This window comes from Phoxinus phoxinus (genome assembly GCF_949152265.1).
Source record: "Phoxinus phoxinus genome assembly, chromosome: 10".
NCBI lineage: Eukaryota > Metazoa > Chordata > Actinopteri > Cypriniformes > Leuciscidae > Phoxinus > Phoxinus phoxinus.
Window position 1 is genome coordinate 28870611 of NC_136885.1, and position 24673 is coordinate 28895283.

The 24673-nt window shown below is 39.4% G+C and overlaps 3 protein-coding genes across 11 annotated transcripts in view; 2 read left to right on the forward strand and 1 right to left on the reverse strand.

The window, feature by feature from the left end:
• On the forward strand, nucleotides 1–7468 carry tp53inp1 (tumor protein p53 inducible nuclear protein 1). The gene is made up of 4 exons (XM_079626202.1): nucleotides 1–208; nucleotides 2295–2617; nucleotides 4838–5189; nucleotides 5266–7468. The coding sequence occupies exons 2-4, from the start codon at nucleotides 2494–2496 to the stop codon at nucleotides 5516–5518; spliced, it is 729 nt and encodes a 242-aa protein (XP_079482328.1). The 5' UTR covers nucleotides 1–208; nucleotides 2295–2493; the 3' UTR covers nucleotides 5519–7468.
• Nucleotides 7469–8752: 1284 nt separating this feature from the next.
• ccne2 (cyclin E2) lies at nucleotides 8753–15081 on the forward strand. Of its 4 annotated transcripts, none has more exons than XM_079624736.1 (11): nucleotides 8753–9237; nucleotides 10171–10211; nucleotides 10313–10388; nucleotides 10487–10540; nucleotides 12225–12373; nucleotides 12673–12808; nucleotides 12904–13050; nucleotides 13175–13405; nucleotides 13495–13606; nucleotides 13696–13853; nucleotides 13938–15081. In XM_079624736.1, exons 2-11 carry the CDS (start codon nucleotides 10198–10200, stop codon nucleotides 14040–14042), a joined length of 1182 nt encoding a protein of 393 aa, XP_079480862.1. In that variant the 5' UTR covers nucleotides 8753–9237; nucleotides 10171–10197; the 3' UTR covers nucleotides 14043–15081. The 4 variants fall into 4 exon arrangements, with proteins under 4 accessions (XP_079480862.1, XP_079480865.1, XP_079480863.1 ...); XM_079624739.1 differs by having other exon boundaries at nucleotides 9155–9237; nucleotides 10490–10540; nucleotides 13938–15010; XM_079624737.1 differs by lacking the exon at nucleotides 8753–9237 and adding an exon at nucleotides 9390–9591 and having other exon boundaries at nucleotides 13938–15010.
• A 1378-nt stretch (nucleotides 15082–16459) lies between these two features.
• LOC307005312 (neural-cadherin) overlaps nucleotides 16460–24673 on the reverse strand; it is a 141983-nt gene continuing 133769 nt past the window's right edge. For 5 of the 6 annotated variants that reach the window (XM_079625350.1, XM_079625349.1, XM_079625351.1 and 2 more), the window contains 6 exons: nucleotides 24309–24475; nucleotides 23907–24171; nucleotides 22697–22877; nucleotides 22357–22610; nucleotides 21193–21350; nucleotides 16460–20351 (listed from right to left, as the gene is read on the reverse strand). In XM_079625350.1, the coding sequence (XP_079481476.1) occupies nucleotides 19884–20351; nucleotides 21193–21350; nucleotides 22357–22610; nucleotides 22697–22877; nucleotides 23907–24171; nucleotides 24309–24475 (1493 nt within the window). In that variant the 3' untranslated portion in view covers nucleotides 16460–19883. The remainder of the gene's footprint in view (nucleotides 20352–21192; nucleotides 21351–22356; nucleotides 22611–22696; nucleotides 22878–23906; nucleotides 24172–24308; nucleotides 24476–24673) is intronic. The other variant, XR_013799248.1, reaches the window with a different exon arrangement.

A 24673-nucleotide genomic window follows, 5' to 3' on the forward strand; every position in this document is an offset into this window, starting at 1 on the left:
AATAACAAAGGGAGCAGTTGAGACCTCGGAGGAGAAAAGAAAAAGAACAGACTGCAAAACTCCGAACTAAAGGGTCCAGAAACTTTTAATTTCTTCCAGGAAGAATTGTATTTATATATTTTTATATATCGCGCGACAAATATTCTACCTCATCTGTTTTTGTTCTTGAAGTCAACCCTCTTCCTGTTTACATTACTTTTTGCCGCAGGTGAGTTAAAACCTCTTTGTTGTTGTTCGACAGACATTCTGGTTTAATTCGTTAAAGAAAAGTTCCGGACTACTAAGAATACTGCGAATGTTTTATCAATTTTGATCAATAGAGGTTGTAAAAAGAAATGTAAATGTAAAAAATAAAAAAAATAAAAAAGAGTAAAAAAATAGCATTTAAATATATTGACGCTCTGCACAAGCTGTCAAAGCCTGAAGGCCATCTGAAATGTTCATTGTTTGTGTCTGTTGTTTCTGCAATGTGAGCATGTTTGGATTTTACGGATTAAAGCTTTGTTCAGCAGAGCCAGTTGAAGCGTTTGGGTTCTCGTTCCGCCCAGTCGGTCGGTGTAGGGTTACACTCATCCCTCCCCCGGCCAGTCTCTGTGTGTGTTTGGGTCAATAAAACATCATTATATGACAAGCAAATGCAGCTTTTGTAAATTTCTGCATCTTTGCCATTTCGATTCAGCAGTGCAAATTGCTTACCCAATGCATGTTTGCGTTGTTAACAGATTAGTAGTCTATCAGTTATAAAGGGTTTAGTTGTTTATGAGTGTTACCTTATGTACTGTAGCTATGTTACCTTAAGTATGAGCTATTTTGTTTTCCTGCACTCCATATATGCCAACTTTGACGCTGTTTTTCTTTACTTCGACATTAAATGTTGTTCTACGATTTTTTTTTTTTTTTTTTTTATTATTATTATTTTTTGTTTGCCAATGTCGACCAGTAGTTTGGACAAAGCTGTGAATGAATTTTGAAATATGTGCAGTGTTCAGTTTTGGGCCTGCAAAAAACATTATACTCTACATAGTGTTATGTAATTGTACTTCAAACTGCTGTAAAAAATGCTTAAAGTCTAAGATGGTTTGGATTTGACTTGTTTTTTTACTTGGTTTTGGGCACTTTTGATCAGGTCTGGTGGGGAAACCAGCTGAGGACCATCAATTGGCCAGGGTGGGAGGCCAGTCTTATAGACTGGTTTAAGGTGTTTATTTTAGAAGCGAATGCAGTCTCAGTAGCCTATATTCTGCTTTAATTGCATTGTTATTTTCAGCCTAAATGGGGCCATTGTCATGTCATGGGCATAATCAGATTAATGTGTAGGCTACTATATTATTGCACTTTGCACCCCCCCCCCCTTATTTTATTGCTCGCTTGACATGTAGAATCAATAGCCTTACAAACGACTTTCTTTTTTCTGTAGTGGGCTCTATAATCTGTACACATTCGGGCAGATTTGATTTCTTTTATTATAGCCTAGTCTATACATCACCTTTACATGGATGACTAGATTAAACCAACGGGCTGCAAATTGAAACTTTTGCTCGAGTCTCTTAGCTTTGAGGAATATATAGATACATTAGATAAATAGAATGATCTCCTAAATATTGTGAATAAAAACCCAATTTAAAAAATAACGGAGTTCCCAGTTATTTTTATACAATTAAATCTGACCTCTGGCTCTGAGCCATACAGTTTTCCTTAAGGCTGCTGAGACAAAGCAATCCCGGTACTGCTTATCGCTGCTTGTCAGTCTATAATCCTCTTTTTGGGGTTCTGAAGGGTGCTTATTATATGTATGTGACCCCATAATAGCCCCCACCCCTCTAATCACACAAACAAAGACCGCTGCCCTGACTATATGAGCAGGTGGAGGGGAGTATGAATTGGTTGTCTTGTTTCAATAATGCTATGGGGTGAAGAACAGCTTGTAGTCCTTCACTACACAGATGTCTCTCTTTGTTGTCACAAGCAAAACAACAGAAATGGGTACCCTCATGAGTCACAGTCCTGAACGAGGCTGGGTGTAACTGTGCAAAGATCAGTTTTCATAGGCATCAGCTTCATGTGAAGAGGACAGGCAGTATCTGTGACAGCAGAGACACTTTAGACTGCTTTGTTTTGGCTGGTCAGTTCTCAGGAATATCCGTCTGTCTTTTATAAGTCATTTATTGCTAATCGCAACAGAACATGACCTGCTCATCACCAGGAAATGTTGAGTACTTGAAGGCTGGTCGGTTTGTTTTGTTTGCGTCTACATTGTCATTAACAACAATGTTGTCTTCTCGCTTGTCTTCCAGGGCCTGTTTTTGCACAATCAACAAAAGCAATGGCTGAACTTCATCAGGTGTTCCTCAGCTGAAAAGGAGTAACTAATGCACTTCAGCACCTTTATTAAGATCTCAGTGAGCGGAACCCGCAGCTGATGACCAAAGAGCTCGGCCCTCGCCCACTCCCAGCAGGACTGTCCAGCCTCACGCCTCTGCCCGGGACAAAAACATGTTTCAGAGGTTCACCAGCATCTTGTTTGGAGACTCCCTGGAGGAGAGCAGTGGATGTCCCGTGGATCCAGACTTCAACGAGAAGGAGGAGGACGATGAGTGGATTCTGGTCGATTATCTAGGTGAGAGATCTTTCTAGCATATCTTGTTTTTGATCAGCAAAGTGAGAAATGGACCTTGTGTTCTTTTTAAATGCAGATAGGAACAGGCTTAGTTTGCATCAAGCAAATGAGGATCTCAGTTTCGTTTAACACATTCAAAGTCAACATGAAAATACAATTAAAACCTTTTACCGTGACCGTATCATGAATGATTCATCAATCATTCATCGCACCTTTATTTATTTAAATCAGAATCTTTAATCAAAATGTACTTGCTGTTCTTCTACATTTCTTTTTACTTTCACATCACAAGCCGAAGAGTCCATGGGATAATGTTAAAATTGGCATGAAATGAAAACACACGTTATAGATCTTATTGTAAATGATTAATTTTTAGTGGAATGCCCACATCTCAAAATCGAATCAACAACCGATGCATAGAACAAAGTCCCCAAATTTCCGACATATAAAGTCAAGTCTCGCTCTACATTTTTCCCATAGAATATCCCGTTTTACTCTGAAATAAAAAGGGATTGCAAACCGCATTTCAACCGCATTTCCCTCCGAAATCAGTGCAGATATGGCATGCAAACGTCCTCTTGTGAATGATATGACCCTACCTCACCTCAGTTGATACTGATGACATGGTCAGCTGGAGCCATGTTGCAGATTCTGTAAAAACCTGGCACAGACGCAATGCCCTCATTAACATGATGCCTCTCATAAGCTGCCCAAATACAGGCCTTCTCATATTGTGTGTGTGTGTGTGTGTGAATATTTTAGGTGCAAGGCAATCTGGTTGGCCCAGTTTACCTCTGTTAGGACAGGAGGAGCAGACATGTTTATGGGCAACAACGCTTTTAGCTTGACAGACAAAAGTGTCTAGGTGGGGTCTGCGGTAAAAATAGGACCGATTAAGTTACCGTTTATGCTCACAACGAGAGTAGGCCTTGAACTCGGAATTATTACAAACATCAATCGTTGCCTGAAGGCTGAGTTAGACAGGAGGGGACTGGAGATTAAAATCATTTCTCTCGTTTCATATCCATATAGCTTGATGGAAATATATTTATGTGAGAAATCTCCCATCATGGTGAGGGGATTAAAGGTTAACTGGGTTAACTGGCTTCTCTGGGACATTGAAGAGTGCCATAAGAAGGTTAAGAGCTTTCTAACCAGCTGAGTTGAGAAAATGCTCGATGTCATCTGGCAGGATGCTGCAAGTCTACAGATAAACAAGGTGTGGCTCTATGCAAGGGAAGTTCTGTGTGTACTATATCAGTGCTACGGGTGTGGGGCTTTCTAGTGACTAGTTAGTCTTGTTACATTTAGTGCAAATATATGAATTGTTATCTCCGTTTTTCAAATCTGTCACATGAACTGCATGTGATGGCTGTCAAGTTTGTGCAGTGTTTGGTCAGTCCAAGTTTGGGAGTGAAGGATTGTTCAATCGCACTGCCCTCTAGAGGCCACTGAAAGTGTAGCGCTTCAAAGACTGCCCAAAAGCCAGCTGTTTACACCAGTTTTGGTTACCTGCCAGGATCCACAAAGAGTACAAATAGAAATGAAGTGTGGGCAAAAATATTGACTCGCTTCGTTTCTGTTCTATACACCTGACTTGTTTTCCATAGAGCAAGTGACATGATGTTTTCGATATAAACCAGTGCTGAATTTTGCTTCCATTTTATGTACTTTCACAAGTTTGACTTTTTATCTGAAGAAACCCCACTGACAGCTATTCTTAGTCATTGCTAAGATGGTCTGTATGGTTGTTAAGATGGTGATAGGTGCTTGCTAGGTCATTCTAGGCAGTCTTTTACTGTCCCAAGTCATTTTGTGCGATATTCTCCTCCCTACATATGACTTTAAACATATATAGTACTCCTTCAATTGCTTCAAAAATGAATAGCACACCTCTCCTCAACAAGCCAAATGATTCATGGTTTCATTCAAAATGTATGGACTATTGGAGTGTTTGTTATAAATAATTTATCCATCTACATTATTTGTTTTTTTAAATGACAATGATCAAATACTCCAATTTATTTCCAATGGACAAAATCAATTCCTGCCCTACATTTTTCTAATTCGAGAAGCTCAGATATACTACAAAATATGATCACAGCTTCAGTTTCATGCTGACTTTAATGTTGTGAACAGTGCGAATGGAGTTAAACTGAAGTTTAATTCAAAGAGTTATTTCACTGTAGTAACATCCTCTCTGTTCATCCTATCCTGTAGCGAAAGCCTGCTCCGGTGTGTGTGGAGATGATCTGGTGGATGTGTGCTCTGATAATGTCGCTCCCCTGGACCCTCCTGTGCGCTGCTCCTCCTGCTCCTCTCTGGATTCGGCGACAGACACCGACGCAGAGGACGGCAACTTCTTGCGTCTAGAGGCGACATGTGGGCTGGAAGAGAGCTGGTTCATCACCCCTCCGCCATGTTTCATGGCTGGAGGCAGAGCTCCGGTCCTGCTAGAGACCAGTCCTCTGGAGAACCTGCTGATCGAGCACCCCAGCATGTCCGTGTACGCCGTTCACAGCCCTCGTCAACGACCTGCCAAGGACGCCACCCGTGAGCCATCGATTTTAAGGTAAAGGGCAGATTCTGAGTTTTTCTATTGTTATATAATAATATTAGAATCTGACAGATTCTGTTTGGCTTTGTAGATCTGAAGTCCAGCGTCGGCCGAGTCACCCTTCTGGCTGCTACGCAGCCGCTCTGGTCGCTGCTCACGCAGGGTTTCTGGAGCAGACCAAGAACGTCCGTCTGGCTCAGCGCATCCGTGACAATGTGGAGCGCCAGCAGCTGTCCCGCAACGCCCTCCGCCGGCTCAACCTGCTGCGCGAAGGCGGAACCAGACAGGCCAAAGCCACCGGAGGCTACGTTCACCAACCGGGACAGAGGCAGTACAACTACTGAGACGGTCCCCACTGCACTCCCCCGTCCTCCCCCCGCACGCCGCCCTCTCCTCACTGGGAGAATTCGCCAGAAGGAACGGAGTCCTTTAGAATCAATGCCATAGGTCACTTTACTTCACGGCAGGTTCCGCTCGACCTGAATGTGTCTGCATCACGTCACGTGTTTCCTATAAGCTCCATCTGTTATGTTCGGTCTTATGTTATATGTCATGAAGGTTGAATAACCAAGTGTTTTGTTATAGTGAGCATGATGTTGTAGTGCTCTGTTTCAAACAGGTGTAGGCAGCTTGACGCTTTCTTTGCTTTTTTTAAAAGCCATATTAATTTCAATCACATCAGTGATGAAATCATCAGCAGCACTTTTATGGTTGGGAAGGAACCTGCCTGTGACTCTGTAGATAAGTGCTTTCTTCCTCTTCGTTTTTTTCCTCTTTAAAAAAAATTGTAAAGTATACTGGGTTTATTATCACTAAAAGCCTTGTTTCCATAGTAGATTTCAAAATATATAAAATATATTTAAAAAAAACTTCCAAAATATTTTCAAAAGAAAAAAATATTGAATATATTACATATCAGTATGAAGTTGATAAGAGTGTGTGTTATCGGCATAGATATGTGTGTAAGCAGTTTTTTCCTATTTTTAGTGATTGATTTGATGTATGACTGTGTAGTGCTAATTTTCCAACAGGTGAGAAAACCAACACACAAAAAAAACACATCAAGTGTTGAAATGTTATTTTTCATGTTTGCTCTATATCTGCAGTACATGTCTCAGGGTCATCACTGTTCACCTTTGCTCTTTGCTAAAAATGCAGATTACATGCAGATGGCAAACTGTCTCTGTACATACTAGAAAACCTCTAACTTTGTAAATGTCTATGTTACCTTGTGGAAATATTTGTAATTGGTGTAAATCTTCAACATAACGTGCATCTCACACTTTGAATGAAAGCAAAACGCTTGCTCCTCCGAGGACTGTGAAACAAACTCTTTCTCTTAATTGACTGTTAAAAGCGTTGACGACGGAGTGAAACTGTTAGCATTTTAATTTTTATCAGCGTAGTGACTTTTTGTGTAATATGCCTTTTTCATGTTTTATTAAGTTACACGTTGTGTATTGCTGAGCGAAATATTTAAAGTAGCAATGAACTTACTCCTTATTCCTTTATCGCTCGAGACCTGGTGTTGTAAATTTCCCGTCACTCTGCCAAGGTAAATGTCTCCCCTAAATGAATGAAACTGAATTCATTAACTCTGACATTCAGCCGAATGTATTTTACATGCATGAGCAACTCAAGGAAAACAACTACAGCTTCTCTTCTCTTCTTTTGCTTGCTGCAGTCTGCGTTGAGCAGTATATTGCATTTTCTGACATTTCTTTCTGTGGACGAAGGGAATGGAAGGGACGGAAGGTTCTCTTTATATTCCTCGAGTAATACTGGAGAGGCCCTCTTTCCCGATTTTTGGTATTCACAACAGGGATTTCATTTTGCCTTGAAATGCATTTGGGGATCATGTGCCTTCCAGTTGAACAGTATGACAATGCATCCGTGAAGAACTTGAAATTTGTCCAAAGGGACACAAACAAATGTAATTTTACTACGCACAGAGGATTACCTTGTCTCTGTGAGCCACTTGCTCTGTCAACTTTTTACACGAAATGTAGCAAATGTTTTCTGTGTTTAATGTGTGAAGAATATTTTCTGTGGCATTGCTAAGTTTTAGACTATGCTTTGGTTGATTTTTAGTTTACTGGAATAATACAGCACTTTGCCAAAAGTGTAGGGTTTTAGCATTGTTTATTTATCTTTTTCTTGAACTGAAATGTTTTGGATACATGTCATACACAAACTGTTTTGTATGGGTAGTATAATTTGCAAATAAATTGTTCATTTCATATGTCTTGAAACCTATTTGTCAGTATGTATACTCTCTTCTCAATAAATGTTTTAATACAAACTAACGTTTTATTCCTTTTCTAGTAAAATGAAATGTTCAAATATAATGTATATGTAATGAAGGCCTTATAGGTGTCTGCGTGTTCTGGCATCATATGCGCAAGTTATACTGTAACCACCTCACCAACTTTTAATGAAAGCTTTCCACTCAGGAGCGTTTCAAGAACCCTCCAAGCTGTAACTCAACCCAACTAATCTCTCAAGAATCCCAAGCCACGATTAGTGCAAGCTTATTATACACTGTGCCAGTGTGGGTATTAACCTTAATAATGCAGATTTCTAACTTTATCCATTTAATCGTGCCCTCCTCATTCTTCTACTGGATGGTTACCAGTACATGCATCCCAATAAATATATAAAATGCTAGGGTAAAATGGAAGTGTAGTGAGTTTCCTCTATAGTGCCAAGTTGACTTAGCTTGTACAGAAATCGGTATTCATAATGTTGAAGCTAATATGGAGGCTTTTGCTAACTGATCTGAAAAGATTAACCATATTGTGGCTGCTTTAGTATTAATGACGCCAAAAAAAAAATGTAATTAACAATGTATTTCAATTAATAATTGTTTTTATTAGTTTATTAGTTTTATTAGTTTTGCAAATGTTTATGAAACATAGAATATTGAGGATCATTGCATTTGGGAGACATTCATGAAGTACATGAAGAAGTTGTTCATTTTTATATTGCACGTAGCTCCCATAGACTGTAAATAGGTAGCTCCCCACTTTTCTTCACCCCGGATGTGACGTGTTTTAACATACACAAAAGGTTGAGCGGGATCACTGTTGAAGAATTCGCGCCGATTTCGCTTACAAAAAAATATTTTGGGGATTTTGATCTCTCGAAAGGTTGATGAAATGCAGTATTGCTTGTGTTTTAAGTACGAAAGCTGTCGCGTTGGTTTTATATGAACAGAACTGTCTTTTCTGGGTGTTTTATTTTGTGTTTCTCTCGCCGGAAACCCTGCAGTATGTAGGCTATAATAGTTCATGTAATTTTACGGTTTGCTCAAAATAACAAAGTAACCAGGGAGTAAGAGGCATAGAAACGCCTTGTCAGAAAAATGGTATATTGTGACAGAATTAACATTTCCTTGAATTAACAGAAAAAAACCTTCTAGTTGATACATTTACACCTATGATTGTGAAATGCAAGTAATATTATGATAGGATTGATGCTAAAAATAAATTTCAACACACTTTTCATTGCTGTCAGAAGGACTGATCTCTCTTCTCATGGGTTTGTTTACAAGAGCACGTTGTTTCTCGTGGAATAACGATGATTGGTCAGACCGAATCAAATCCCCGCCCACGAGCAGCTGTCAAACTAGGAAGCGTCTCCTTCGACTAAAAAAACGATTATAATTTCACATAAATGCAATGTTCAACATACAGACCCACTAGCATATGATGCATTAGGTCCTCGGGCCCCGGATTTGTTTAACCGGGAAAGCAGGAAAGCGCGTTTTTTACATATTTAAACCAAAGGTCGGCGCGGCCAAAAGCAAGTCTACCAACCACAAACATTTCCGTAGGTTTCTCAAAAACGATCAACATAATCATTTCTAAATCAATGCGGATTTTTTTTAACAATACACATCAGACCAACTGTTAATTTTTAGCTCGAAAACACAATGTTATATATAGTTTTTGGGGTTGTTTTTAAAAGCTGAAAAGAGCGCCACGCATGCGCAGTAGCCGCGAACCGCTTGACTATATAATGCTTGGCGCCATTCATTCATTCATTCGCACTGAACTCTGCGGTAAGGACACTTACTTTAGCCTTCTTTCACCTATAACATTTCTTACTTTAATCTTTCTTCTTCATAATTATGTTACAATCATGTTTTAGCAGGAATTGTGCCGTTGTGTTATGTTACTGTTGCTTTAAAACGAATGTTTGTGCCTTTTAACCAGTCATCTCTCTACGACAAACATAGCTAGATGAAGATCCCTGCGGGACCCTTAAAAGCAACTGTATTTAGCTTTATTATTTAGGAAAAGGGGACAATTCATAGTTTCAGAACCATCTTATAGCCAAATGTTTACAGTAATGTCGAGCTCAGAGGGGGATGTTGCTGAAAGTTAGCCAGCTCTGCTAGGCGCCAGATTAGATAGTACGTGGATGTGTCTTTGTAAACTCCTTTCATAAATGAAGAAAATAAGTGATATTGTGAAGAGTCGTATGGATTTTCTGCACACCAAGGAGTTCCCTGAACAGTATTCTTGGTTAAACTGGTGTTTAATGCGCTTTTAATAGCTCTCAGATGGGTTTTTGTGGGGGCAGCTGTAGTCTCCCGCTTCATGTAAATTGGCGGGGACCGTCCTTTCTTAAACCCACAGAACTGGATCACGTATTTCTGGTTTCTGTAAAAACATCAAATGATAATACTACTGCTTGAGCAGACTTTGCATTTACTACTAATGCCTTTTAGATTTTTTAACTGTTTGGCTTTTAGTTCGTGTGAATTATAGAAGTATGATAGACTATTTCTGGTCATGTATGTATTTCGCTCCAGCCAAATGGCTTAACGTTATTGTTAAGCCTTTTTGTCGACAGTATTTCTCTTAAACGCTTTATTAATGATATTTGTATGGTGCTTTATAGACGATATGTAGTTACGTCGTTATTCTTCGTTTACATGTGGTTTATTAACTTGCATTGTGACTTAACGTTGTATGTTTCTGCTTCACAGGAGAAAAGCACACCATTTGTTTAGAAAATGTCAAGACGCAGGTAAGAACTATTTGTTTGTCGAATCAATATTTTATTTACGCTAACCCAAAATAAACGACAATACTTATTTCTTTATTAACGTTACTTCTGTATTTCAATAGTAGTCGCCACACATTACAAGAAAGAAATGAAAACGCACCAGAACAGAACAAACCTCAGAGGAAAAGAAAAGGCGAGGTGAGACATTGCTATTTATTTGACATAATGTTACTGAAAAGTGTATAATCTTGTTTCTAATGTACGCGAATATTTAAATATCAAAACCTTATTTTCAGCAGTGCAATAGAAGAATCCCGTCAGCAGCTAAGAAACAAAATTATGAAATTCAGGTGAGCTGATTTGTATTATTTTGTATTATCATTAGTGAAATGTATATTTGTACATGATTTGTATTATTCATCCAGAGTTAAAAGAGCCGAATGAATTGTGTTAAGTTTAAGGAATGTTAGTTTGTTAGCATATAGCTTACCGGTGTGTTAGTTTTTCACTAGCAGTCAGTTTATTATGCAGTAGTTCAGTCATGCGCAGTTATGGTCTCACTGGGATAATCAGCGCGCCGTGACGTCACGCCCAGACCCTCCCGCGTTTATTCCCTTTATTCACCAGCCCGCGAAAAAAAATCTTTAATTATCTGATTGGGGGGAGATGTTTCGTATAGTATTTGTTATCTTTAGTATTAACTTTGTGTTTTGAAGCTGCTATATTAATACAAGTTCAGAAACGTGAAATGCTGTTATTTGATACCTGAAAGGATATTCCTGTGCAGCAATACAGAATATAAACTGTATACAATGCACACTATAAGTGTTTTTATGAAAAGAAAAGCACTATGCTTAGTCTGTTCTTATTCATGCCTCATGTGAGTGTATTTGGTTGAGCCTTATTCATATAACCAGGGGTGCACATAACTTTTTCAGTGAGTTACTCAGATGAGGACCAGGAGATGGTGTTTGGTACTCACCCCATATGTAGCGTGGCCACAGCTGTCAATCATGACGTCACATTTCCGTTTTTATAGCATAAAATAACTAACTAAAACCAAACTTATAAAAAAAAAATAAACGAACACTTAAATTTACATCAGCGTGAAAAGAACGACCTAAAATGATAGAAAACACCTTTGGAAAAAATTTATTTGAAGTATTATTTGATTGTTCAGATAAATTTATTTGTATAAATTAAATATAATTAATCCTTATTAAAGATATAAAGAGCAGTGAATTTTCTCTTTTTATTTTGTTGTTTGATCAATATTAAGTGTACAGAAGGCATTAGGTTTATTACGCACTGTCACTTTAAGAGTGTGCAGATCCAATTGCACTGATGCACTGTACGTTCTGTAAAGACATAACCGACTGTGTTTACGTGAATACTCTCCAAAACGGACATTTAGACATAATGTTGTGTGTATTTGTCCATTCAGACGCGAAAGAGAGCTCGATTCAGTCCTTGCGCGCAGCGCGCTGTGTCTATGTGCGGGGCTGCACGCTTCGGGTCGTGTGTGTGTGTGTGTGTTCGCACAGAAAAACATACCGAATAAAGCTGTCTTTCGCGTCGTCACTCTTATTCAGATCTATCCATATGTCTGCTCTTCTCTTTCTCCCAGACGTTTACATTTTTTAACTATTTGAGACATGCATGAAGCGCATGCCGACTCGGTAGATCAGCACGTTACAATTCAAATGTGCGCATCTTCCACAAACGCAAATCAGTTCTGACTGGATCACTTCCCCAATCGTCCCTCCCTTACATTTCCGTCTAGTTTTTATTCGTCATAGTGGTCGTCATTTAAAACAAGGTTTTTATTTAGTTATCGTCTCGTTTTCATCTGTGAAAAAATTTAATTAACACTGCCTAGGTCGCATTTTGGCGACAGTACGCAAAGGCGCGTAGTAACACAAGTGGCATTACGCATTCCTGATTTTTGTCGCGCATGCGTACCTGCGTACCAGTTATGTGCACCCCTGCATATAACCCAAGTAGTAACAGCATACTTTCTTTTTTCTTTTCTAGAACCGTTGTTTTGAAGGCGATAATAATCCCAGTGTCTTAATCGAGACTCCTCAGAAGGAGACTCATCAGGAGACCGGTAATCTCTCTGGTTTTAAGCGCTTCAGATTCAAGAACCTCTTTGTGAAGCCCTCTCCACTCCCATGCCTCAGGTAGGACCTGATCACAGCTTCTCATGCTTTGAAAAGTGAAAGTAAATGCTTATAATCAATGTGTTTTTTTTTGTGTTTTTTTTTTATTTTTACAAATAATGTGTTATGAAATGAACACTTGACGACATTACCCATTTTTTCTCCTTTGGAGAAACTAATCCAGAATGAGAAAACATTCTGCATTTTGCAATGCACAAGCAGGATACATTTTTGATATCCAGAACGCGTTTTATTAAGTTAAATATCATTTAATGCTTTCTCTCTGGTTTAATGGCACACATTTACTGTTGTCCTGACAGTTGGGCCAGTTCAGATGATGTGTGGATAAAGATGCTGAACAAGGAGCTGAAGTATGTACATGACAAGGGCTTCATCCAGCAACACCCAGCCCTGCAGCCCAAAATGAGGTCTATTCTACTGGACTGGCTCATAGAGGTATGTTTGTTTTCATCCACATTTGTAAAGTGTTTTTTTTTTGTTTTTTCTTGTCATCTAAATGTTTAATATGATATTAAATTCTTTCTGTGAAGGTCAGCGAAGTTTATACTCTGCACCGAGAGACGTTTTACTTGGCTCAGGACATCTTTGATCGCTTCATGCTCACTCAGAAAGACACTGGCAAAGATCAACTGCAGCTCATCGGCATAACATCACTCTTCATAGCCTCAAAGATAGAGGTACTTAAAGTTTGGAGACTTCGTTTTGACAGCGTTAATAAATTTTATAGTCGATATTAAAGTCAACTGAAGAACATCACATGACCCCACGGTGCCACTTTTCTCACAAATATCTGTTTCACAGGAGATTTACCCGCCAAAGCTGCAGGAGTTTGCTTATGTGACGGACGGGGCCTGTAATGAGGAGGAGATTCTTTCTAAAGAGCTTGTCATGTTGAAGGCGTTAAATTGGGACCTCTGTCCTGAGACCATCATCTCATGGTTGAAGCTCTACTCTCAAGTGGACTCTTTGAAGGATGACGCCAGTTTCCTCATTCCTCAGTTCTCACAGGAAACCTACATCCAAATCGCACAGGTGAGACTTTAGCTCCTTTGAAGTGAGTATGTATATTGTTGTTTGGTTATGTCTTGACGCCCCTTCTGACTCTTGAATCCTCTCTGCAGTTGTTGGATCTTTGCATTTTGGACATCAATTCTTTGGATTACCAGTATGGAGTCCTCGCTGCTGCTGCATTTTGTCACTTTACGTCTTTTGAAACGGTCCATAAAGTATCAGGTGAGCTTTCTGATCTTGGATGTGGCTCAGGAAGTTGGAAGTTGTTGTATCTGATCTGGGCTAAGTATTTCCTTTTTCTTTCCAACCAGGGCTCACATGGGACAGCATATCAACCTGTGTGCGGTGGATGAACCCATTTGTTCGGACGGTACGTGAATGGCCCAGACCACAGCTGAAGGACTTTAAAAAGGTGGCGGCAGAAGATCGACACAACACACAGACCCACGTGGACTATCTGGCCATGCTGGTCAGTTCTCATTTTCATTGTCTCCTCAGTCAGGCGTATTTAAGATTAAACAAGTTTTAACACAACCTTGTTGTGTCTTTTCAGAGTGAAGCACATGATCGACAGCAGGACAGCTTGGACCGGATGTCTCCGTTGGCTGTAGCGGGAATATTGACCCCTCCTAAAAGCACTGAGAAACCTGCTGTCTGACGGGTTTAAGGAGAACATGGTGTAGCTAGTCTTCATTATTGCCATCACAGCCCAGAGATGTGAGACCTTCTAGACCAACGCATCCAGAGACATACAGTCGTGGTACTTTTTGGGTGGTCTATAGGAAACAAATCAAAGGCTGAGATGCCGTAGCTCACAAAACTTCAGATGTTATGTGTGAAATTGAGGGAGAACCTAAATGTGGTTTCCCGAAGCAGTATTTGAAGCACTCAAAAGTGCCTTCCATCGAAGAATGGATTCAAATCCATTTTCTGAAGCTAGAAGTGAAACGTGAATGATCTCAGTCTCAGACCTAACCTGCTTACGAACTTCTGGCCACAATGCCAGTTCAGAGGTCTGCACAAATGCTGCTGCTTCATGGATCATATGTTACCTTTATGTTGTGTAAATACAATTTAATTTTATTGCGTGTATGTGTGCACTTGTTATGAAATGTTCTGAATTTTGTCGTTAATGTGGTCCAGTGGTGCTAAGTCTGCTTGTTAAACCGGACAACCCTGTAAGACGAGCGGAATCGGTTAGTGGTTTATTTTCTTAAATCTTTACATCTTTTGTGAGCATCATTCCCATGCTTTTATTCTCCTGCGATTGGAAGATATTCCTGTAAGACTTGACTGTTTTTACCCCTCAGAAGTGAGTTTAACCAAACTGAATTTAAGCCAACTGCGTATTTATTTCATATAGCTAGATTTGTATTATTTGAATTGCAAATTTTCTTTCCTCAATGCCAAAGGCATATTTAATAATTTTGAGGTGCTTGCTATTTATGAATTACATGCCTTGTTTGTAGCATAGCCTGATATAAATTGGACCTGGACTTGAGCCAATGGTGTTAGCTACATTCGTTGGAATAAGAACAGTGTAAAAAGTACTATGAATTGTACATAAGATGTATATGTGTACAAATAACAATGTCAAGATTCTGTCATTTACAATGTGAAGTTATTAAAAAAATGAAAGAAAAAGAGCCATCTTCTTTGTACTTAGACTAAGTGGAGGGTGAATACATTTGTTTTTTGTTTTTTTTTGCATGATAAAAACCATTACTCCAGTCTTCAGTGTCACATGACCCTTCAGAAAACAATCTAATTTGCTGATCAAGAAAGGTTTCTTGTTGAAAGCAGTTTAATACAATAGGCTTAATATTTAGGTGGAAATCATAATTCATTTCGTTTTCAGGATTATTTGATGAATGGGAAGTTCAAACGAACAGCATTTATTTGAAATGATAACTATTTAACTGATGCCAGTCTATAAATATATAGGTGTCATGGCCTTTCTATATACAAGCATTCATTTTACGCTTATGCCACATTTAACTGTAAAAATTCAATTGCATTAGATAAAATAAATGCAAAAAGTAAAAAAAATAATTTGTAATGGCTTTCTTAAAAATGATTGCCATATGGTGTGATATTATATATGGGAGTGAATTAATACATTTTAAGTGGTCCTTAAGTGTCTAAATTCTAAGAGAAATGTTTCACAGCAATTTTACGTATACGGATAATTTAATATAATTTTTACCCCCAGAAATGCACAAACATTATTACCTGATCTAACATGAAGCCATTTTGTCACCTCTTCACTGAGAGTATGATGGCACGGGGGAGCTGATGGACCTTTTGGCGGAGTGACAAAGGAAGAGCACTAAGACAAACACATTTGAATTGCAAACTGTCCTAATGAGGCCGTTGAGGTGCTGTTGTGACGTCCGAGTCCCCTATAAAGCCACTGGAGATGTTGCTGTTTTCACCTCTAGATTAACTTTAGAGGAAAGACGATGAAGACAAACTCCTTTTGATATACAATGTGTGGAGCGTCTTTGACAGGAAACTGTTATCACGGCAGTTCAAGTTTGAGGATTTGCAGGAGACATTCAGTTCTGTGATAAAGAGTTTTTCTCATTGTTAAAGTTGGATAAGGCATTGGTCTCTTGCTACGTTGTTACACATTACACTCATTTGACAAATGTTATTGCAGTGGTCAGCTGGTCTCTATATAGAGGTGTTTGCCAGACATGTGGCTGGTGATGAAGACATGGACTTTCCTTACAATGCGTCTGTTGTGTGAGTTATTGTGTAGATCTGGGGAACGACTGTCCCCTCCTTATTAAGCTGAACTCCCAACCCCCTGCAAGACCCTCTGAGACAAAGAACCCACTCCAAACACACGCTTTTACTTTTAATGATGCGTGTCCCACATACCACTGCATTATGGTGGCTTGGAGAACTTTCAGACAGATGGAGCCAGCAAATAATAAAATAAAGTAAAAATGACTTTATATATATATATACACACACAAGAAGAATTTTACGAAGATGGTGACTCAGACACCTTTACAAAAATATATATAAACAAAATACATAGAAAAAAAATCCCTTTTCCCCCCCAAATAAGCTTTACAGATCTTTACTGGAAAGGGTTTAAACATGTTTTTCATACGAGTTCACTGAACCATAAACAATTATTGCAATGCAGATATAATGGAACAGTCCTTAAGAAGACACTAAGTTTACAGGCCAGGCAATAGACACAGAAGGTCACAGATCCAATAACTCAGGACATTAAAGAGACCTTTCCACTGACTGATGCCCAGGATCCCCGGTGTGAACATGCCATAGTCCTGCAGATGTGACCAGAGCAATAAACTGTAATGTCCGTAACGTAAGACACCCGAGACAGTGCTACAGGGAGGACAGCTGATCACCCTCGCAGTGCCAAACCATGTGTATATGTCCACTCAGACCGTGTCCGAGAACTTGCAAGTGCCTTGGTGGAAGAGTGGAGCAACATCTTACAGAAGAACAGCAGATCTCCACGAGGAGGAGATGCACTAAAGCGACTGCTGGCCACACCAGATACTGACTGCTACTTTTGATATTCAGTTTATGTCTCAGTTGTTAAATCTTTTTATGTTCATACAAATATTTACACTTGTTAAGCATTATCCTGCTAAAAGAGTCCACCGCCATCAGGCAATAGCCATTGTCACAAAGTGGAGTACCTGGTCTGCAACAATCTTTATGTGGCACATGTCAAATTCACATCCACATGAATTGCCAGACCCAGGGTTTCCCTGGACTCATCGGACCAGACAACCTTCTTCCACTGCTCAAAGATCCAGTTCAGACGCCCGTGTGCCCATAGGCGCTTTCATTCTGATTGGTCTGTGTCCACGCAGTCCAATGTGCAGCAGTCATGTGACACATTCCTCCCATAACCATCATTCAAATTTTGTGCGACTTCACTTGTGCCACATGTTATGTTGGCCCGGACCAGACGGGACGCCTTTGTTGCCCTCGTGCATCAATGAGCTGGTGTGTGGTTTGTTCACAGTTGGTAAACTCTCAGCACTGCTGATCAGGAGTAACACACAAGCCTTGCTGTTTTCAGAGATACTCTGACCCAGTCGCCTTGCCATAACAATTAGGCCTTTGTCTAAGTTGCTCAGGTGTTCACTCCTGCACATTTCTCATGCAACATGTTTTCTACAAAATATTATTGTTCGCTTACCATCTAATCTACCCAGACCTTGACATGACAAATTGTTAGGAGATAATCAATGAAATTTGCTTCACCTATTGAGTGGCCATAATGTTTAGGCTTGTGTATAGACAACTATCCGTGACAAAAGTGGGGAAATTATATTATCGAGCCACAGGGAGGACAACTGTCAAGGAACATAAAGTGAGAACAGGCAGAAATGAATAGAGATTACAAGGCAACCGCAAATAATAAAGTACAACCAATCAGCATGTTGTTACTGTAAGTCGCCACAGGGTGGCAGTATAACAACACAAGAACATCATGAGTGAGGGGTGAGATGTTGGAAGAGAATAACCACTCTCTCACAGTGTCTCAAGGAAAACATTTCATTTATTAAAATTCATATACAAAAAGAAAAAAGTTAAGTCCCTAGAAAAAGTATTTCTGTATGTACATTATTTACATGGTACAATGAGCAGCACTGGTCTGTGATGGGCTGAAAGGACTACTATGAGCCATTGTGGCAATGACCTCATGCTCTTGCTAGCTGGTTTACAGGAGGCATGAAGTGACGTTGCCTTGACCACTGCCCTTTTATTGTAAAGGATCATGTGTGAGATTCAACTCAATTTATGCCTGTATAGGTTTTGCTGAGCATTTATTATAGGGCTAACCTAACTGATAAACAAATCGTATGGCTCGTTGTTCTTACAAAATGCAGCCTGCACATTTTAGCAGACTAATTGTTTTCACAACAATAAAAATAGAACTATACAGATCCTTTGTAAGTATATTGCAATTGAAAATAGTTATAAGCTTTTAGTGATTGTATTTGCGCTGCGTCTGGCCACATTTGAACTATTAAAACAAGACTTTGACACAGTGGAGTCTCGACTCAGCTACTCAGTACACGATACATTCATCTGGTGTTATGACACAGACGATAGTGTCGCCACGTTTCAGCACACCAGCATCGGAAATGATTGGCATCACACACTACGTCTCTCATATGAAAAAGACAAAGACGGATCAAACCTACACACTGAATATTCATGGCAGAAAGCAGATTTATACCGCCACTGACCGAAAGTAATGTAACTTATGCACTCTTCGCGTGAGCGGACTTGTGATTCATTGGCACATCAGTCACCTATGAAGTCTTTCGGTGTCTCCATGACCCTCTTTTGGCAAATTTATGTTTCAGAGTTAAAATTCAGAAGTGGGCGTCCATCAAAAGTGCAGCTGGGTCCATTAAAACAAGAGTGTTTTGGTCAAGTGCAGATTTTTAAAACGATCAGTAAAACTGCTGGGAATAATGCTGCGCTCCATTCAAAGTCGGATGAGCGATATATATTTGGTTTCTATGACTTCTGATTAAATAGCCTTGTTCTGTTGTCTCTTTCTATTAGTTTTCTAGTAATTTCTGATAACTTTATTTTTAATTATATTATATATTTGAGTTAATTTGAACCCTTTTCTTATTGTTCTCAGTTTTTTTTTTTTTTTTTTTTCAGACATGAAAATGTTTACAATTCTTATGTTTCTAGGTTTTTCAGTACCATGAACCCTGTTCAAGTGAAGGTTTTGGGTCAGTAAGATGTTTTTTTTTTAAAGAAATTAATACTTCTATTCAGCACGAATGCATTAAATTGATAAAAATGAAAAGTACAGACTTTTCTAAAAAACATGTAAAAAAAATTAACTTTCTTTTCATTAAAAAATCATGAAACCGAGTCTTTGCCATCACAGGAATAAATCACATATTAAAACAGTTATTTTAAATTGTAATAAAATTTCACAATATTTCTGTATTATTTTTTTTTATAAAAAAAAATGCAACCTTGGTGAGACTTCATTCAAAACCATTAAAAAAATCTTACAGACCCTTTGAGCGGTGGTGTGTATTCACATTTTGGTGAAACCAAAGTTCTTTAGGACCTTCTAAGATGGAAATCGGACAGAAATAAAGCTAGAAATGGAACGCAGCATTAGTCGCGTGTTCGCTACAATTCACCTTAGCTGTGACGCTGGATGTGACCGTATACCATGTTCATCATGGTGAAGTCCTGATGATTCAACTGGCTTTGTTCCCTATCAGAGCAAAAAATAAATACGGTACATTTAATATTTCACTCAATAAATAAAACAAATCAGTTCTCCAACCTCAGATGCTCCTCACCCTTAAAGCTGTGTGACTGCATCACAAATGAACAGAAACCATTTCTTAGGACAAGTTTTTTGTAGCATTCAAACTGGAACCATATAAAGGCTATAAAACACTAACACAGAAACAAACGCTGGGCTCGAAGTGTTCGGGTCGTCCGATTACCGTCACTGTTCCTGGCTTTGGCTTTGCACCGTGTCCATGTAGGGGACGGCCAGCTCGGGTCTGTGATAAAGCTCGCTCAGGCCTTGGAACTTGGAGCCCCAGTGCTGCAGGGAGTCGCAGCTGAAGCCCTCCTCCGAGATGGCGGACCCCAGAGAGCTGAGGCTGCCCGCGCAGGAGCCCGTTCCCTCGATGCAGTACACGTGGTAGGTGTCCATGGGGAACGCCAGGCTGTCGTTGTCGGCCTCCCAGATGATGCGCGACACGTAGCTCTTGAAGTCCATGGCGCAGTGACCGCCACAGCCGGCGTTGTGGTGGTAGGGAAGGGTGGCTCCGTTGGTGATGTTTCCACAGGGGTGGACCTCCTCCTGAGAGCCCTGGGACGACTTGATGAGGGGGGCGGTGGTGCAGGAGGACGACTGGGACAAGCTGGAACACAGCGGCCTCTTCAGCTCTGTGATGTCATAGGCATTCTGTTGGGCACATAGGCGACAGTTTTAATTCTGGAAAAACGCATTTTATTTGGCCAAAATCGAAATATAAACACACTAACATTGAAAAGTTCGGGGGTGGTAAGACGTTATGTTTTTGAAAAATAAAAATTTTGCTCAATCAAAAAATATAGTAAAACAGTAATATTGTGAAATATTATTAGAATCTCAAATGTAATAATTTGTGATGTAATTAATTCCTGTGCTGGAAAAGCATCATTACTCTTCAGTGCCACATGATCCTTCAAAAATCATTATAATGATGGTTTGCTGCTCAAGAAATATACCTCATTATAATCATCGTTGAAAATGGTTGTGCTGTGTAAGATTCTTTGATGAATAGAGTTTATTTGAAATACAATAATTTTTTAACAATGTAAAAGCCTTTACAAAGGCTTTTGATCAATTTAATGTGTCCTTGCTAAATAAAAGTATTCAAAAAAATGTTTGTAGTCTTACTGACCCAAAAATTTTAACGGCAATGTATATAAACAGGTATCTTTTCTCATGCATCTTATTGTTCATTTATATATATATATATATATATATATATATATATATATATATATATATAGCATTATAGCAGTAAGTAGTATGTATACTGTGTGTGAATTTTCTGTATGTAACCACTTTTAACATCTCATTATTTAAATGTCAGTTAAGACTTGAAATTTCGCAGATGGAACTGGATGCCACTCTCTAATTAAACCATTTTAAAGGATGCCATTGCAGTGTTGATGCTGATGGAGGTCATTCCCCTGACCTGAGTTTAACTGAAAGTAAATCAATACCTCCCCCCGGCTGGCCTGTGTTAATGGAATACCTGGTCCTGCTCTCCTCCTCCCTCCTCGTTGTAGTTGAGGATGTTCTCCCGGATGTCCTCCCAGCTCTCGTGCTCCGCTGGGATGTGATACACACCTCGCTTGCGGAACTTATTCCGACTGCCCTTCTGATTCCATACGGTCACTGCCACGAGCACGGCTGCAGAGGGAAGAGAGAGAGATTAAAGCAAGAATGATGGATCCAGTTATCCAATTATTATATATGAAATATATATTATATATGATTTTATTTAAAGTATATAATAACAGATATAAAAGAAAACAGTATTTTTTCTGTTTTATATTGTAATATTATTTCAAAATATAACTGTTTTACTGTACTTTTGATCAAATAAACACAGGCATGGTGAGCATAAGAGATGATATTGTATTGAGAATGATAGTGTAATTTAATATGAAACATTTCAAATCAATAAATTATATTTGAATCATGTCATTCACAGGTTTAAATTCGATTTTGGTTCCAATTTTTTTTGATTCAGAGGCAGAGCATGTTATCACATTTTGACGAAAGATTGTTTTCTTGTGAAAAATGTGCACCTAATTTATATCAATCTCAATAAGACAAAAAATGTGTATTGAACTAAACAGGGTCAGTTTTGATTTCATGTTGACTTCTAAGTGCAAAAGTTTGACTGCAGGCTTCAGCTCTCGCCAGCTCACGCCATCTAGCCAGTTCACGGAAGGTAAGATTCCTATTTTCAATTAAAGGCAGATCAATCTGAAAATAACCCACCATTTTCTGTCAAATTTCTTTAAAGCCCAACCAATCCCATCACATTTTTGCCTCAGTTGATGAGTGATTTCTTCCTCCCTGCATGCGGTAATGCTTTAAAAAAAAGGATTTGTGTGTGTGCTTGCGATGTGTCTGATGGGGTGTCAGAGCTGGCAGAGAGGCCTGGAGGGCACTGCCAGCCTGTCACGTCATTGTTGTACCTGTCTGAGGCGCGCACACACACACACACACACGCCTGGCCTGCCTCGTAATTTTAACCCGTTTGTTAGCTCTCTATTGACAGCATTCTTAATACGCTGACACAAACCGAGAGGGTCGCATCATGGTTCCACAATGATAACGGACACTTCACCGCAACACATTATGACCATATATGTGTGTGTGTGTGTGAAGATATCCTGATAGTTACCGAAAAAGACGAGCAGACACATGCTGATGGCTAGGATGGAGCTCGGGCCGAGCGGGGCGAGATGAAGGGCTTTGATTTGGCCGATCTCACACCACTGGCCCCTGAAGCCCTCTGGACAGCGGCACTGGTAGCTCTTGGTGGAGTGAGCCAGGCAGGTGCCACCATTACGACATGTGGTGGGGCCACAGGGGGAGGGGGCGCAATGCAAAAGACCTGTGACCTCATCCACCACTGCAACCTGATTGGCTGGACACCTGGAGAGAGAGAGAGAGAGAGAGTGGACGTTGAAATAAAGAAAGAAGAGTTTGACAGTTTGAAGCGCGTGAGAGAGAGTGTTCACCTGCACTCGTGTTTCCTCCACAGGTCTGTGCAGAACAGTGGACTCAGGCAGGGTTTGGCACTGCAGGCGTCAGAGTGGCAGCCGGGCACGACTCCATGCCGCTCCAGTACAGTACTGAACTCTGTGCCCTGACCATCCAGTGGCAGAGAGGGGCCGTTCAGCCGTACATCACGCATACAGCCTGTACGGTAAACAACAGGGTGTAACTTTGTCACTGTAACTTCTTTTAACAAGGAAATGTTTTATATTTGTTACTATTCATTTTAAGTATTTATATACAGGTATTTATTTTACTAGGCAATATAATGGTTCTCTTGGACTATATAATGACTGTACTTTTGAATTGGGGTCCTGATCACCTTTAGATTGCAATTATGACTGCATGACTGAATTATCTCACTCATTACACAGTTACTGACCAAATAAATCTAAATATATATTGTTAAAATACTATATTATAGATTAGACTACATTTTTGAAAGTGTGGGGTCAGTAAGATTTATTTTATGAGTTTTAAGAGTAAACTAAGAGTAAGAAGTATTTTATGCTCACCAAGGCTGTATTTATTTAATCAAAATACAGTAAAACAGTAAAATGAGATATTTTTACCATTTTACCATAATATATTTTAAAATGTAATTTATTCCTGTAATAATACATTGATCCAGTCTTGAGTGTCACATGATCCTTTTAGTATGCTGATTTGGTGCTCATGAAACATTTCTTATTATCAATGTTGATTTTTTTTGTGTGTGGAATCTATACGTTTTTTCCCCAGGATTTTTGGATGAATAAAAAAAAGGTCAAAAGAACAGCATTTATTTTAAAAAGAAATATTGTGTAACATTCTAAATGTATTTACTGTCTCTTCAATTGATTGTGTTCTTGCTGAAACTAATTTCTTAAAAGAAAATCTTACTGATCCAAAATATTTGACCAGTAGTGTATTTATAATATATATATTACACAGTGTCAGATATTGTCTGCCTTTTTATACAAAAAATATTTGACCACAGAATGCTGAGACTGACCAATCAGAATTAAGCATTCCAGAAAGTAGTCAAGTATAAAGCTTTAATTATGAACAGCATGAATGATAAAAACATTAGAAGAAAACGAATTCACTCACATCACTTATAAACAAAGCAGAATAGAGAAATGTATTGGTTTGAATTACAGCAATGAGGAAGAAAGGGAAGAGAAAACCCACCCTGAAAGTCTCCCTGCGTGTTTGGAGTGGCGCTGTTTCCCAGAAATACACTGGAGGGGTGAACTACTATTTCCTTCTTCTGACCCAGGACCCCGGTGACCTCTCTTGAACCCCCGCCCTGCTCCAGTCGCAGGGTAAAGATGTTGTCATGGCGATGAAGGCTGACCAAGACCCACTGGCCCTGGTTCACATGCTGGCCTGTTAGTTTGAGATTGTGAGTGCCGTCCCCAAGGTTAGCACGAACAGCGAGGTACCCATCTACTATCTGAGAGACAAAAAGATGACACAGTGTTACAGTTTTGAGACATATTCACTCACCCCAAAAAGTATTCGGACACTTAAGGGATGCTTTAAAAGAATGTTATTGCATTAGATGTTATTGCATTGGTGTGTATCACTCACCTCCAGGATAATGAACTCATTGGTGTCCCGTGAAGCCATGCTGAGCAGACTGCCCATGGAAGAGCGTGTTCTCAGCAGGAGGTGAGCTTGGGTCCTGCGTGGACTTCCTAACCCTCTCAGCTGGTACCTCAACACACTGTCCTTCTCAAATGACCACTCAGGAAGTGCTATAACGTATAAAATATATTAAAATAGAAAAGAGTTATTGTAATAATGTTTCACAATATTATTGTTTTTTCTGTATTCTTTTATCAATAAATGTAGCCTTGGTGACAAATGGTGAGCACTAGGGACTTCTTTCTAACTTTTGAACGATAGTGTATATGGACCAGGATTTTGGGCCAATGAAATGTCTTGCTGCACAT